General features: G+C 41.9%; 1 protein-coding gene across 1 annotated transcript in view; it reads left to right on the top strand.

Moving 5' to 3' along the window:
• Window positions 1-16,571, top strand: part of LOC306974403 (CUB and sushi domain-containing protein 3-like) — a 383,839-nt gene that overhangs the window by 171,130 nt on the left and 196,138 nt on the right. The window contains exon 5 of the mRNA XM_079571635.1: window positions 955-1,162. Coding sequence (XP_079427761.1) covers window positions 955-1,162 — 208 coding nt within the window. The remainder of the gene's footprint in view (window positions 1-954; window positions 1,163-16,571) is intronic.

The raw sequence follows: 16,571 nt of genomic DNA, 5'->3' as shown, positions 1-16,571 counted from the left end.
CATTTGACTTCTAATTTTGTTCACTGAATGGGTATGTGAAGGAGTACATTGAGCCCAGTCATTTTGAGGCTTGTTGTTGCAGTGACAGAACAAGGTCCAATGTGGAACATTGATTCTCCGTGAGTGTATCTGTATAAATTATAAATGTATAATTTATGCTCTGTGCACAGCGCAATCCATGTGTCTTTATCTGTTACAGTAAATCAGTACTTTTCAATAACTGTCAGATGTGACAACAATCAGTTCAAAATTTATCATCACATCTGACAACTGTATGTTTTCTAACTATTACACAAATTGGTCTGTTGATTCAAAAACCTACCAATTGGAGAAGCCTAAAGTTCCTTGGTGGTGATTGGAGGAGACGAGAGCGGAGCTCTGTGATTGGTGGACAAAGACAGCAGTTGTTATTGGACATTTCTTAGCATCTCTGAGTGTGACAGGAACTGCAGCCTAAGGCCTAAACTTCATGATTCCAACTGGCTTCTGCTAAATCATTCTAATGACTCTATTGGGTTTAACCATATTCCCATTTATATACTCTGTATCTAACATATAAGAGAGCTCCATTTCCGTGTAGTTTATGATCTGACAGTACATTTCATAAAAAGTCATACATCGCTAACAAAATGCTTCATAAAATAACCTGCTGACTGAAGAATGTAACTGCAGCCTTCTAAATCTGAAGTACAGTCATGTGACAGCGGGAGAGAGAGGCGGGGAGTAGGGCTGGCTGACCTGTTAAGCACATGAGAAATTACGCAATAATAACTTTAGGCCAAATTTATGATTAAATTGGCAAAGAAACCGATGTTGCTATTTCATTAACATAATTCTAACATATAAAGCCGAGTAAATCTAAATTATTGTGTCCAAAAAAACAAGTCCGCACCTCGGTCCCTCCTCCTCTCCCTAACCCGGGTTTTCTATTTGTCTCTCTGATTTGATTGACAGCTGAGGACACATGTGGGGGCACTGTGGGGGGCGGCAGTGGGGTGGTGACCAGTCCCGGTTACCCCAACAACTATGGTAACCAGGCCGACTGTACTTGGATCCTATTGGCCGAGCCTGGAGACACCATCTCTGTCATCTTTACAGACTTCCAGACTGAGGAGAAGTATGACTACCTGGAAGTGGAGGGCTCAGAGCCACCAACTATCTGGTGAGTCAACACTTTACTTCTGCATTGCCTTGTCGCGGTGAACAAATGATTAATTACAACTTGTTTTGAAAACGCTATCAAATAGGTTGCGTTGATGACAGTCTTGATTTTGGTCTTTTCAGATGGTGGAGAGGGAAATGATATGAGTCAGTGTAAATGACTGATCACTTTATAGTTATTGATGTCATATGAACACAACATGCAACGTAAAAACAGAAAGTATACTATATATGTACTATAGGCCTACTATAATACTAAAAATGTAATAAGCAATGTCTCTTTGAAAGTACCCGGCTAATAGCACTTCTTACTGATTCCATTGGGACACAAAGGTTCCTCAAAGTTCATTATTGCCACAGAGAAAAAACAAGTGTGCAAATTCCTTTTTATGGATCGTTTATATCACAGAGGAATCAACCAATCCAAGATAGTTTGTCCCTGAATGGATCCGTACTGTTTCCTGTTTTACTCGAGTGGTTGCCAGTGGTTCACTCATAACAATATTTTACTGCACGGGCTGTTTATTGATCAGAGACAAATTAGGGTATTGATCATGCATTGCTGTTGCTGTAACCAATTTAAATCTAATCATGGACGGGGACATTAGTGTGTGCATTAGTAATTGATTTGGAAGTAATAATACCCAAGAAACTGCTTTAGAGCCGTGTGAGTGTGCACAGGTGTGTCCACAAGAACCGAGAGAGCAGTGGCTTTTATTGATAGTGGAAGTTCATGATGGTCTAGGCCTCAGGGGAGTCCAAAATGCAGCTCGGGGGACAAATACAGCCCTAATTCTAATGTTTTCTTGTTGCGTTGGCACGTGCAATAAGCAGCGCACTATTCCCAAAGCTAATTGTTATTTAGCTATTTGAAATGTCATCTGAACATTATAAATATTATAAATATTATAAATATTATAAAAGCGTGCTTCCATTAATTGATTTTTCATAAATGTTGTGGTTGCTCTCCATCTCTGGAAAGGTGTTATTGATATAGGACATCTTTTGGCACAGGGCTATAAAAACCCTCTTGATGTTAAGTGAATATTTATGACTGGTGTTTAAAGTCCTGGGACGCTGTGAGCCCTTGGGCTATAATGCCGGGTGAGGGCTGTGTATGATCGAGCCTGACTGCTGTCTTGGCTGGACCAGGAAGCCTCATGTATCAAACTGTGTGGTATTTACTTCCTGCATTAACTATAGGCTTGAGTCCCTTCCAGCTCACAAGGTCAAGGTGATGAGGTTTGTCTTTGTCATCGAAAGTGCTGCCAGTTTTCAGACATTTCAAATACAGCTGAAATGATATTCCTTTCTGTTCCGAGAGGTCATAGTGATTCTAGATGATATGTTTGTATTAGGGATGCACCGATCCGATACTAGTATCAGATATCTAGTCAATGCTAGAAAAAATACGATTTCAGGTATCGGCTACAAATATCCGATACTGAAACTATACCAGTTTTGGCTCTCAACGCCCCCCCTTAAAAACACAACTTTTACTTTTTTACTTTAAGTGAATATGGGCATGCATATCGTTTTAACCTCTCAACCCCCACCTTAAATGAGCACATTTTCTCCAGTTCGGCTTTACCAAAATATAAAAGCTTCTTGGGAAAAAAGTCACAGAAAAGCAACAAAAGAACAACAAAAAGTGACAGAAAAGCGTTGAAAAATAACAAAAATGCAACAAAAACGCAAAATAAAAATGTGGCAAAATGTGATGAAAAAGTGACAAAAATGTGTTGAAAAAAACTGAAATGGTGACAAGAAACACGGCAACAACGCAAGGAAAATTATCTGTTTAGATCAGTTTTGTTGCTCTTAGCTTTCAAATGAGGCGCGACACTGGTCCTTAGGCTAGTTGAGAAACCTTTCAATTTGGGTAAAGCTGAACTGGAGAAAAGGTGTGTTAAAGCTAAGAACGCTGATTTAGTTTTAACCTCTGCAAATGTTTTTTTGATCGCCGCACAAAATGCTGCGCTAGCAATAGCATGCTTAAGCTAGCAGGTGCATGCTAATGCTAATGAAAACTAATCAAGGCTGGGACAGAAACTATGATAGAAATACCTAAAGAAGAAATAATGGATCTAACATATTTGTAACGATCAGATCACTTCATGTGAGTTGTTTATATTAATGTAATATACCCAAGGATAATTAGTGTAGAAAAGTCCAGTGATCCTTGTTTAATGTTCGGGGTCGGCCCGATGTTCCCCGGGTCCGATGTTCCCCGGGTCCGATGTTCCCCCGTACCTCGGGGAACATCGGACCCTCCGGACGCCGGAGGGCCCGGTGTTCCCCGACCGATGCAAGCAGTGAACACGCCCCCCGCCTCTCTCTTCACCGCTTGGCACAGAGCGGCCCTGTACGCGCGGATAATGGAGCAACAAGCGGCTTGGTTTCGCTCATAACTAGCCTACTGATTAGGCTACTTTATAACATACTATAAGTCTTGTAGATCTCGCATTGTAATAGCCTACAACATTTTTGTACAACCTCAGAATAAGAACGTGTCGCAGTTCAGACAAGAAAAGTAAAATTAGCAACACCGAACTCACCCACAGCCGCTTTTCTTTTTTGTAAACAGATCTCCCCCCGTTTATCCTCGCAACCTGCTTGATTGGTTCGTTGTTGTAGCTCGATCGTGCGTAAATCCATGTTTTTTCTTGTGATTGTCCGTGAGCCCCAGCGTAGTCCATTACGCGGCGCGCGGAGAGCCAAGTGCAGCGGCTCATGCCATAGCCGCTCCTAACTCTCAGCAAGTCTTTTCTGATGGCTGCACTCCAGCCTTATACACATTAAATTAGGGATCTTTTTACGAATGGGGCAACATGCATTGCGTCCTCACTCCTCTCCCAGTGCCGCCGCCTGTCATGCGCGCATTACGCACTGTGCTTTGGCATCAGACGCTCTGAGAGGCACCACTGAGGCCACTGACACTGAATGAGGTTGAACTGTATTTGCGCCGCTGTTTTTTGACATGAAAACGATCCATAGCCTATATTAAATGAGAACGCTGAGGAAGCGCAGCAAAGGAAAAGTGATCGGGGCTTATGGCACAATTACGCGGCACCGCGGGTGGACCTGTGAACACCCAATTTTGTCCAAGCCCACCCCACGGTCCTGATCATTCAGTGTTCACTGCCTCTCCAGGACAGAGACATCTGCGCGGTCTGCACCTCTGTCTGCAGGACGCGCACATCTGGCTGTCTCTGTGCAGATGTTGCATCGTGTACCAGTTCCTTGTGCCTCGACATGTCATCCCTGCTTGCACCCTCCGCTGTGACCGGCTCACTACAGGCTAACGTAGTGTTGGGGCATGAGTAGCCTACTTATATTTGCTGATGATTGTTTTACGTTTTGCCTGATGAATGAAGAGCGCTGCATTATGCCTGTGCGTAAGTCTACCCTGATCGCATGCAGCGTTGGCACTTGTATTGACGGGGGAACATCGGGACTTTTTAATATGCGAAGTACCGATGTTCCCCGGGTCCGATGTTCCCCCGTCAATACAAGTGGGGGAACATCGGACCCGGGGAACATCGGACCCGGGGAACATCGGTACGCACCCTAATGTTCAACCATTAGTTTATCAATACATTGATCTGTAACATCATGACAATAAAGCATGACTTTATTGACCTTAAAATGTGAACATTTTTCACTTTTTTAAGAAAGTCTCTTGGTATTGGTAAATATCGCATATCGGCAAATACTCAAACCCCAGTACTGGTATCGGTAGCAAAAAAAGGCTGAATCGGTGCATCTCTAGTGTCAACAAAAGCCTCAACCAAATGTTATTTTCTTACTCATTCAACCATAGTATTATTTGATTTGATTTTGTACATAAATAGCTTGGAGACTATACACATGCATTTTAGGTTCACCACTTGTTTATTTCAGCTAATCCAATTTGAAACATGCATAATTCCACTTGGTATAATGCTGTAAATATACTGTAACTTGTCAAGTCGTTCTTAAATCTAGTCTATACCCACGAGCTCTGCTAATGGAGAAAGAACAAAGGAGTCCCATGGCTCAAAGTTCTGTCTGGCAGAGGCTCAAAAGTCTAGTCTAATAATGTAACACCTGGTAATGAGTTGCATAAGGAACAACTTTTAAACTATACACAGTTCATTCCAAAAGTGCGTAAATGTCTCTACTGTCAAACTTGAAGGCAGAGGAGAACTTTTATTCACGTCAGCATAACTTCTCCTCTGAGGACTTTTACTTTTCAAATACAAACCATCTTCAAACATGTTTCAAATTGGTTGGAGTTAATAGTTTCAAGTGGAAAGCTTACCAAGTTTAATTGTTTCCATAAACGTAGTAGAGCAGCCTTTGAAATCGTTGAACATTCAGGGACTTTGCGTTGTTCAACTGAAAGCCCTATAGATCTGGTTTCCCCTTCTACTTTCAGATGCAATTGATTAGTAACTAAGCAAAAATAGATTTTCTCGTTCATTGCCAGGAGACCACAGGCTGACGCGTCCAGCCACATGTCCGTAGTGTGTGCAAGCTACTATAAACCACACACATTCTTGCCAGAATAGTATTTCATAAAGCAGTCATCTGAGGAGTTTGTTTTGAGGTTAAGAGTGAAGATGTTCGCCTCTCACCAAGACCTGCTCAGACATTTGGAATGAAGTGTTAAATTAAAAGGTGAAGACCTTGGAATTACAGCAATGTGCAAAGATGTTGCCATTTGCAATGAAAAAAGGATAACACCAGCCACAAAGGAGAAAGGAAAATAAGCTAATCTTTTTTTCTTTTCTTTTTTTTTTTACCAATGCATAAGTATGCTCATTTCAGATGGCCACAAAATATGTGAAAAAAGAGCATTACTTTTGTTTGTCCTTTACTTTACTGACTGTTTTCAATGAGGTGGCTCCAACAAGAATGCTGACGTGCTAAATACGTACATAACCATGAAATATGTGTTAATTGCGCTCATTATTTAAACGGATCCGATAATTGCATTTCTAAATTAATAACCACGGCGGTTTATTGTCCTATTTCTGTCCATTGCGCGCTTGTATTTATTAGAACAGCCAACTCCCATAGCACAAAATAGCAGACGGACAGTACAAATAAATATTCCGAAGATTACCTGCCAACTTAGAGAGGCACTGGAGGATGACTTGACTAATGAGAATGTCCCGGAGAGGTCCCAAGTCTCATAACATCAATTCAGAGCGGCGCACTGTGGTCTACGTGAAAGAAGCAAATGAGAAAATCTTTATTTACTGCCAGCATAATAAACATATAGAGGGGTGACAGATGGCAGCTTTCATTATAACTTTTAACAAAACAACAACAAAAAAATGTCCCCACTGATTGACTTTGTATCAAACTAAGTGTGAGTTGAAATAAAAAACTCTAAGCAGAACTAAGTAAGTCATGCCCCTAGAGGCCATAAGCGGCACTGCGGGTGTCGTAGCATGTTGCGTTCGTTTTTACTCATTAATTTTCCGTGAAAGTAAATACTCCGCTGATAGAAAAGGCAAAGGGAGAGAGGGATTTTGTACGTCCAATTGTACAATGGAGATACATTTTTTCACTCAAACTTGGCTGTAAATACTGCTTAAGTGGTGCTAGCCCGCAGTTAGCTTTGCCCGTTAGCCTGTTAGCTTCTTCTTCATGATTCCAGTTAGTGATTCCATTAGTGTCCATTAGTCCGGAACAGGGAAAGCTGCAAGGGCTGAGTTCTGGCCAGAGACACCAGGGGGAGATGACCACGAATCATCCCATTAACACTTGTATTACCCCCCGAAGGACTACGAAAAGGATATATTAAGGTAAACAAGTTACTTAGTACCAGCCATTCAATCTTTTTCTTTCAACTTTTCCAGACTCCGCAAACTATTGTCAATAATAAGCTATTTCCAAATCGTGTGATATTTAACTCTGACTCACCAAGTCTTTGGACAACATTAATAAATCACTTACTTACTGATACAGTGCATACAGATTTCAGATTACACTAGTAGTATAAAAAAACAAAAACAAATGCAATACCGAGTTCTTAAATTAGTCCCTTTTCTCTCAGCTTGGCCAAATGTGTGCCATCATACTCACCGCTAATGTGCTAATTTCCATTGCAATTTGCAAAAGATGTTACCTCGTAAACGACAATGCCAGTGGCAATTAGCACAAAAACTAATGAGTGATTTGCTGATACTTGAACGTGTTGAAGGATTTTTTTTTCATGGTGTTCTGAGCTGCTGGGGCTGACACACATGTCGCCTGGATCCATGTTAACAGCCGCCATCACTTCCAGACGCTTCAACACGTCTCTACCTCTCACTCAGTCTCTCTCCTCTCTCCTCCATCACACGCTGAGAATTTTGGGTAATCAGCATGCAGAGGAGTGTACCCGCGCCTATGAGAGTACTATATCGCTGTGAGCTAAGTGTCTGTAAATCCTAGCTTCCTAACAACACGCACACACAAGTAGCAATACACGCAAGTTTTGTATTTTGTTGTTTCAGAATTAGTTGCCCTTGAAACCAAGTGGAGCATCTTAAATAGCCCTCTCAGTCTTGCTGTCTCCCTCTCTGCGCACGTCTGACTGTTGATCTGTCTCTCCTTTTCCGTCAGTCGGGCTGCTCTCCCCATGACGCCAGAAAATAGCACGCTGGTTAAGTCCTCTTAGGTACACCCACTTGACAGCTCATCTCCAAATTCAAACGGATAGGATCGGGCCGTACATAGTGTGTTAGTGTGTGATTCAGCATTTTTTAAGCTCTTCTTTTATTTTTTTTGTAATATTTTCAGCACAAAAATGAGTTTGGTCAGGTCGGAGCAGTGAATGATGCCTCGTCGACAATAGCCCGCAGTCATGTCACAGTTATTTTTGCACAAATCCGGTAGCCTCACATACATATAACTGTGATGAATGTCAATAACAATTTCAGAAGAGTCACACGTGGCCAGCATAATGTTTAAGGTTAAAAAAACTGAGCAGCATAAACAAAATCAACATGTTTGAGAAACAAAAAAGTAAGATTGAGGTTGGAAAGGTAGTGAGGTGCATTAACTCCTTACAGAGAGATCTACGGTTCAATTCCCAATGCTGTGAAATTCAAGAACCAAAACATTAAACTAAAAAAAAAGTGAGCTCTGATCTACCCGTGAGTCAGTGACCCCAACACTCTCCTCCAACCTTTGCCGATGTTTGGACAAAGAAAGTAATTAACATTGATTTTAATTGTTTATAAATATACAAAAATCTATACAATTGTTTCCTACTTTGCCGTAATAGAAAAATATGAGAGAAGAGTGAAGAGTTTAAATAAATGTCCCAGTTCTGACATTGCATCTTTCCCACTGTGGCCCTTATGAGTTGTCACATAAGTGTTCAGTTGTTTGTCTGTAAGATGCCACCTTTGTTTTCCAGCAGTTTACAAAGAGCACTTCCCACTCACTCCAGGTCTACACAAAGTGTATTTACTGCTGAGAATTGAAGATGCTATAGTGAGTCATTACATTATAGCTGACAGCAGCAGTTTACTCAGAGCCAAGGGCATGCAACAACAGCTGTTTTATTAATAGTTTGAAAAGACTGACTCTTTTTCCAAATACTCAGCCCTCGCACACCTCTCCTGGTGTATTGAAATCCTAGAGTGATAAGCACACAGCTTTAACATCTGTTACATCAACAATGAAAGCACAAAGGACCCTAAAAAATAGAGACTGTATAGTTTTACAATTTGAACATGAAGTACAGGATCGTCCATTTTGGGATGTGTCTCCGATTACAGACACTGCGGCGGCAACTTCTCCCAGTGCTTACTTGTGTATTATTACTCCTGACTCTGCCTCATGTTGTAAAATCACTCGTATTAAAGTAAGGATTTTAAGAGGAATGTCATTGAGCAAAATGTTTGATAAAATATTCACAGGAAAAAAATAATTGTTTGTTTTTTACTTAAAGCCACACCACATATCATTTCACCCAATAAATAGTATAATGCAACCATTTATTTTATCACAAATCTTTTTATTTTTGAAAAATACCTAAAAAAGAACAACCCGTCAACAAACAAACATGTGTCTTAGCTGTGAGTGGCAGCCAAATATGAGATTAAATTACTGGCAACAGTATAATCCCAAATGGAACACTGTATGCCTTTGAGAACTTCAGCCAATACCAGAGTAAAAGTATTAAGCCAGTGGTTCTCAACCTGGGGGTCGGGACCCCCAAGGGGGTCGCGAGAAAAATTTGGGGGGTCGCCAGATCATGTAGATAAAATAGCCATAATTTCATTAGCATATAATCTAATATTTTATTGTAGCATGTGTTTGCTATTTTACCAGAGTGCCATTATTTATTTGTAGTTTGATGAATTTCATTTTTTGTTTTTTAAGAACTATGTAGGCTAATGTTCCGATTTCTTAGTATGACCTGTTATAATGGGGGTCGCGGCTCCAGAAGGTTGAGAACCACTGTATTAAGCTACTCTCTTAGACGATTGTTTGTGTTCTCGTTTTCCTCCAGATGAGTCCATGTGTACTACATGATGCTGCAGCTAACCTGCTGATAATGTTTGATTTAATAGAGAGAAACGGCTAAGTGCTGCACAATTGGATTGAGTCCAAGTCAGTCCCAAGGATACAAAGCCATTTCTCCGGCATCATCAATCAAAATTTGCTCATCGTATGCTGTGCAGAAATTGGTTTGTCCATTCGCTCGGCTCAGCTGCTACTGTCCTGCCATCACTGAAGTGCACTGTGCATGGATATTGCCTTCATGTGAACCAGCATTTTGTGTATTAGTTCTGAAAATGTAAGTGACATCTGAAAATTATATATAGGCTACTGGTATGTACTGTACAAGGCAGTAAGTTGACCCAAGGTCTTCGCAGAAACCCGCAACAGCAAAAGAGCTGAAAGGAGGAGGAGTAAGGGGAGACATACATGATCTTAGTCAACAGAAGAGTTCAAACTGGTGATGAAGATCATGCTGCTTCAGACAGAAAGCAGTGAAATCACAGAACTCCGTTGTCTCAGTAATGCGCTGGTAAGAGACAATAGAGGAAAACAAGAAGTTGGTGGTTTTATTGTTTTAATCAAAATGTTGCCAAAACTTTGACATTTTTATATTACATACAGCAGATTTAAAGGTTGTGTTTTGGGTAATTGAAGTTCAGATTTCCTTGATACGTCCTCATAAGGCTCTTTAATGTGCGAGAGGAAGAATGTGTGATGTTGTGCTCGCCGGGTGCTAATCGATGCTGCCGGCAGAGAGGATGCTGGGATATCGGCCCCATCCCGAATAGGAAATGGAGCAGTGACCTTGAACATAAGTACACAAACACGCATCCCGCTGCTCTTCCTCCACAAACAAACTCAAATATCAGATTATTTCAAACATGTATCTAAGAGGCACAGAGAAGTTCATAAACTGTGGGAGACCTTCAGAGTGGAGTCACAAAAGAGTTGAATGTTTCTGTCACAAGATGGTTTAGGGGAAACTGTGGAAAACTGCAAAAGATTTGGTTGGTTTAAAACCCATGCAAAGTTAAGTAATCATTAATGAATTTCAGTCAGCATATTCCTATAGTCCCCTCCTGGAACCGCCACCTTAACGTGATGGATGGGTTTGAGCAACCGAATGATCCTGGGAGCTCTGTTGTCGGGGGCTTCGTTTCCCTGATAGGGTCTTCCATGGCAAACAGGTCCTAGGTGACGGGTCAGACAAAGAGCGGTTCAGAAGCCTCTTATGAGAGACCAACAGGCCCGGACAGAACCATGAGGCCGTCCTTCTGTGGACCCACCACCTGCAGGAGGAGCCATACGGGGCTGGTGCAATGTGATTTGGGCAGCTCCAACAGCTGCCCCCACGACCCGGCAACGGACAAGTGGAAGAAGAGAAAAGGGAAAGCCTCGTTATTATTTCCTTATTTCCATCCTATTTCCAAGAAAATACTAACGATGCCATAACCAAAGCATTCATTATCTTTTAGTAAGACAGAAGGTTTGTTTACCTACTTTACTAGTTTTGATCATTTCCTGTGATCTTCCTCAGAAGCGTCACCTGGTGGTGGAGGTGACGTGTCGTGGGCAGCTCATATGGATTTTCCAGTTAGTAGGGAAAGCTTATGCCCCTACTGACTGGCGCCTTCTCCAGGACGGCATCCCAGGTGTGGGATAAGGCGTATGCTCCGTCGTCCCAGTTCATAGATATTGGTGCACATTTCCTGATCTCGATTTGAAGAAGACAGTATGAACCTTTTACAAAGTCTTAAAACTAAGTAACTTGTTTATCTTAATAAATCCTTTTCGTAGTCCCTCTGGGGGTAATGCAAGTGTTAATGGGATGATTGGCCAGAAAACCACAATTGCAACTTCGCTACCTCCGGGTCGGTGCCGCCAATACACACTAATAGAATCACGAAGACGAAGCTAACGGGCTAACGGGCTGTATTTTCTGTCAGCGTAGTGTTTACTCTCAAAGACAATTAATGAGTAAAAAAAGGAAACATGCCACGACACCTGCAGTGGCGCCTATGGCCTCTAGTGCCATGAGTTACTTAGTACTGCTTTAAGAACAGTTCTCAATAGCACCATATGAGAGCCACGAGAGGCACTAGACCTGACTTAACTTACCTTAAAAGCCTAAATCAGTTTCGCACGTAAAATGTGCATGTCGATATTTGTCGGCTTTCTCTTTTCCTATGCCTTGCTTGTGAACACGCCCCATTTCGGATAGTGAATTCATGCACAGCACCGTGGACTTCATAACTCTGACCTTCACACTATTTCTCCAGAGGTATCAATTTTTAAATCCAATTTCTGTTGGGCCAAGGCCTAATGCATCCGCACACTCAATTGTCCAGGCACCGCTAAGCAAATCTCTCCCGACATTAACCCTCTCCCTCTGAATATGGCCTTTGTAGAAATGTCCGATGCCTTATGGGAGACCACTTTTCCGCCGTCTTATTTGTAAGAGAGAAACTAACAGGAGGCGGGCGGTTGAAGAGGTGTCCCCGTGCCTTTAGGACAGTTGTGTCAGGTCAGGCAGAAGAAGACAGCAGACACGGAGGGATTGGTTAGAGGAGAGGAGCAGAAAGGGCAATTGGGGTGACGGGGGGAGCGGGGGGGGGGGGATGAAACATACGGCGGCCGGGTACGGGACAGGACAAAGGCAGAGGTGCTGGATTAGGGACAGGGGGTGGAGGGATGTGAGCTGACAGGACAAGAAAGGTGGAAGAGGAATAAAAGGTATGGAGTGAAGACGGGGGGAGGGGGGTGGAAGCCATCAGAGCGCAGTCCGCTGAGACCAAAGGAACGACAGAGAAGCAGAGACAGAGACATGAGGAAGGGTTTGGGGAGGCTGCGTGCGAAGGACAATGTGAGGCGGACAGGGCATGGGGAAGCCTAAAGACCACAGGGGGGGTGGGGGTGGGGGGGTACTTAGAAATGAATCCAATATCACATTGACTTTGGGATTGCAAATCTATTTCAGTCTACTCTACCAAGTTTGTGGCATATCTACCAAGTTATAATTTTGTAGAGTACTTTCTCCTCTTCCCAGCCACTGAAACTCCTGGCTAGCTTATTGATTTAAACGCAGCGGGAGCCTGTGCATTACTCTGGTGTGGAGGACTGTGAAATAAGAAACGTTATGGGGAAAATTGTCCTCAAATGTAAACACCATATGTCGTGCGCGCCTCCCCATCTGAGACCTCCCAAGCTGCTCGTCCTGTCCAAGTTCTGCTTATAAGATCTTTTCATTTGTACACCCTGCGTTTCTGCTCCGGAAGCGACAAAGTCGGATGAAACCGCAAGATTATGAAATGTTTAGCGAGAGGCGCCTGGAATAGGACTAGGACACAACGGTTCGCGTCTCATAAAGTTTCACAGCGCTCACAGGGAAAGCCACATGACAAAGGAGTCAATCAACACACACTGGAGAAGATGGCATTAAGATCGGTATATTAAGATAAATTTGTGTCTGCTATGCATGTAAACAGCTTAATCAAATTACACTGCGATTCAAAGTGTGCTTTTTAATTCGATTAGTGTATGATAATGAGATTAGCGCGTTTATTTATGCAAACAAAGTCGTACACACATTGACTCAGGATCCATGCCTGAAATAGGTCACACCAAAGCTTTGAGGCATCTTCAACTTTTGCACTTTATTATATACGGCGCACCATGACAAGAGCCGAGACGCAATTAGCCACGAAGCACTTCATCTTTGTGTGTTTCTGAGTCTTTTTTTAACCATCGCCGGTGGCATACCAAGACCCTGTTCACTACACTTGTCAGGGAAGCAGAATTAATGCCATCTTGACAACTCTTGTTCATAGTGTTTGTTTTAGTTTTTTTGATGTGCAATAAAATAAATTAGGCCCGTAAGAAAAAAGAATCACAGCACTTGAGCATTTGAAGTTGATCCTAATGATTTTTGAGTTTGTCACAATGAAATATTTATCCTCCAAGGGCGCAGAAAACTCTTTTTTTTGTGCCTTTAATCCTAAAAAAATGCTACATTTACTTCAATTGGTTGATTCGTTGTCTGATTAGTAAGTTCAAATGTGATGCAGTGTACACACATAATGTCACTGGGCCCGGTCTTGTGTTTCTAAATATGGCTGTAGACTATGCGCTGACAAGGTGCGCTCTGTTTAAACTTCCAACCCAGACTAAATGCAGTAAGTGGGTTGAATGGGGGCTTTACATGGGCTGGACAGACACCCATGTGGCGATGTTATGTAATGGTTTCAGTGTAGGGCTGTCACGATAATTACTATATCGACTTATCGTTCAATAAATAACAGATAAACGATATATTTTCGGGCTCGATGTTTATCGTCTGTACATTTATTAGCATTTCCCCCCTATTTTTTCTTTGTAAAACTTTGATTTCTAACGGAAGCAAATTGAGTTACATTATATTTCATGTTTATTGCAGCTTGCGTGGTATTATAGGATATTATGATGCACTTTTAGATTAGTCATTTTTATGCATGAGAGTTGACGGTATCTAGTATCATTGGAGTCAATAATATTGTTTATCGCGATACTTTCCTGCCTCAATATATTGTTATCGTGACAGGCCTATTTCAGTGACTTTCTGTGGATTTTGGTAGGAATATGACAGGCCTCCAATAACAATGGAAAAGTGGCCTTAAAAATCTGAAAATCTAAGAAATTATATTACAAACCCCAAATGAAGCATTATTTTTAGCATTGTTTCTGCAAATAAACTGAAGAGTGAAGTGCTGAGACAGTTGTGCTTGATTATTGCAGAGAACAGTGTTGTGTGTAAAACAGTTTTTGCCATCTGCCGGGTAATTTATGCTTGTGCAGAGGATGTGGCGAGCCATTTCAGGATGTAGAATAGTGGAATAAAAGGCAAAATTGAGATTTGAGATTCAGTACCAGACCTGGAAGGAACCATTTAATTTAACTGAACACATGCCAAACGACTCTTCAACAATCAACATTAAAGTTGTGTTGGACACTAGCGCATAGCCCATTTGCTGTGTTTCATTAGTGATGCACCATGGTATTAGTTAAATGTAGTATGCAATAATACAGGTGTACAGATATTTGTATTTACTTCAACTGTTTGCTTAATACAGAAGAGATCCCAGGCTATACCACAGTGTTAAAAACAGAGTCATTAATACTGTCTTGCTGGTCACTCTGGTTTTGCAAAATTGTGTGCAGCTTTTCTTTTGAATACATTCATAGTCTGGCTTTCCACTCTCCCATTTGTCCCAATTTTGGATTTATCAGCCTCTGCATCTCAAAATCCCCCTGAGTTTACAGCTCCATATCTTTCATTCTTTCTTTCCCACAAGGCATCGCACTACAGGACATCCGCCTCCCTCCCCATCTCTACCTATTCTGCTATCCTCCTCTGTGAATACATGTAGCCTGCGGGACAGCTACTCTGAATTCGTATTCACACGACTAGAACAGCAGGTGGACACTGCGGAGCGAATGTGTTGTTATTATATTAAACTCTAATTTCATTACACTTGCTGTCCAATACAAGCCACTGACTGTTCAATAGACTGGAACTACATCTGTGCCCACAGTGACCCAGAGCACATGCTAACACATAGTCAGGCGTGGCGGGCAGCAGGCAGGTTGGGTTTTTCACCAGAATGACAATAGCACTGTTTATAATGGTAGAATTAATTTGCTATAGCCAGAGCCCAACTACATATCATGCTCCACTGGTGCCTGACCCCTGGCTCTGTCTCGGGGCTTTGGCTTAGCACCACCTGGAAAGGTTATTTGCTGCCAGGAATGGCAAATATCAAATTTTCTTTGCCCAGCAACAGTGACCTGTAAAAGCACGCTCAAGCGGCGCTTCCACGTGTGCTGTGGAATTAATGTTTGAAAAATATCTGATTTATCTTACAAGCATGGACAGGGGTGACATGAGAGGCGTTCTTCGGGGGGACTTTGATGCTGGTTCTTCACATGTGAAACTGACGCTATAACACAGCACATTCCTTTATGAAAAATATATATAATACGTATTTGAAGTCTTGACATTTTTATTACATCGCCTGCACATATTATTGTCAAAATATACTTTGCTCCAAGCTATGATGTAATGTATCAAACCCCCCCATGACCCAAATCCTTTAAAGGAACAGGCCACAGTTTTTCCATTCTGAGATATGTTCTTACCTGAGCTTTGACGAGTTGATGCGTACCTGTCTGGTCTTTACGTTGACCTTTATTTAACCAGGATAGTCCCACTGAGATTAAGAATATCTTTTTCAGGGGAGTCCTGGCCCCAGAGGGGAACAAAACCACCGCTATAATCAAGAAAGAAATTAAAAGGAAGATAAAATTGTTTTTTCATTGCTGTTATATGGCTTATCTGTGTCCACACTTTTAAAGCTGGTATTAGTTTCACATACGTACTTTTTTATTCACTGTTAAAATCCTTAGTGTTTCTCCCCAGTCCGTCAGCTGCCTGTAGCTCCGCCCTTATTCCTGCTCCAGTCTGTAGCTGCTCCAGCCTCGCACTGAGAGGGATACAGACTCCAGACATCATTGAAGTCCAAACTTTAGCAGGACTTCTGTAGTGCTGCTTTTTGTGCTGCAAAAAGTTTTTCAACACCTTCTTCTCTCTCTCCCCGACCCCATCCTCTTTCCCTTTCTCTCTCTCTCTTTTTTCTCTCTGAGGTGAGTGTAGTGCATACCGAGTTTAAAAATGTTAAAGCTAAGTATTTCCATCCCCGTACATGTTCCAGCCTTATCCTAATGTGTCGAATGAGCCCAGACCTATTTACAACAACTGCCTCTAAAATCCTGCACTGTAACTCAAAAAGGTGTTACTTCGGGTCTAAAGTGCCGTTATGCACGAGCTTAGTATAGACCCTGCAGTTACGCTAAGACCTGAGGTGGCAGTGGTGAGAATAAAAGGA

This window comes from Gobius niger (genome assembly GCF_951799975.1).
Source record: "Gobius niger genome assembly, chromosome: 14".
Taxonomy (NCBI): domain Eukaryota; kingdom Metazoa; phylum Chordata; class Actinopteri; order Gobiiformes; family Gobiidae; genus Gobius; species Gobius niger.
This window is presented reverse-complemented; position numbering and strand designations above follow the sequence as displayed.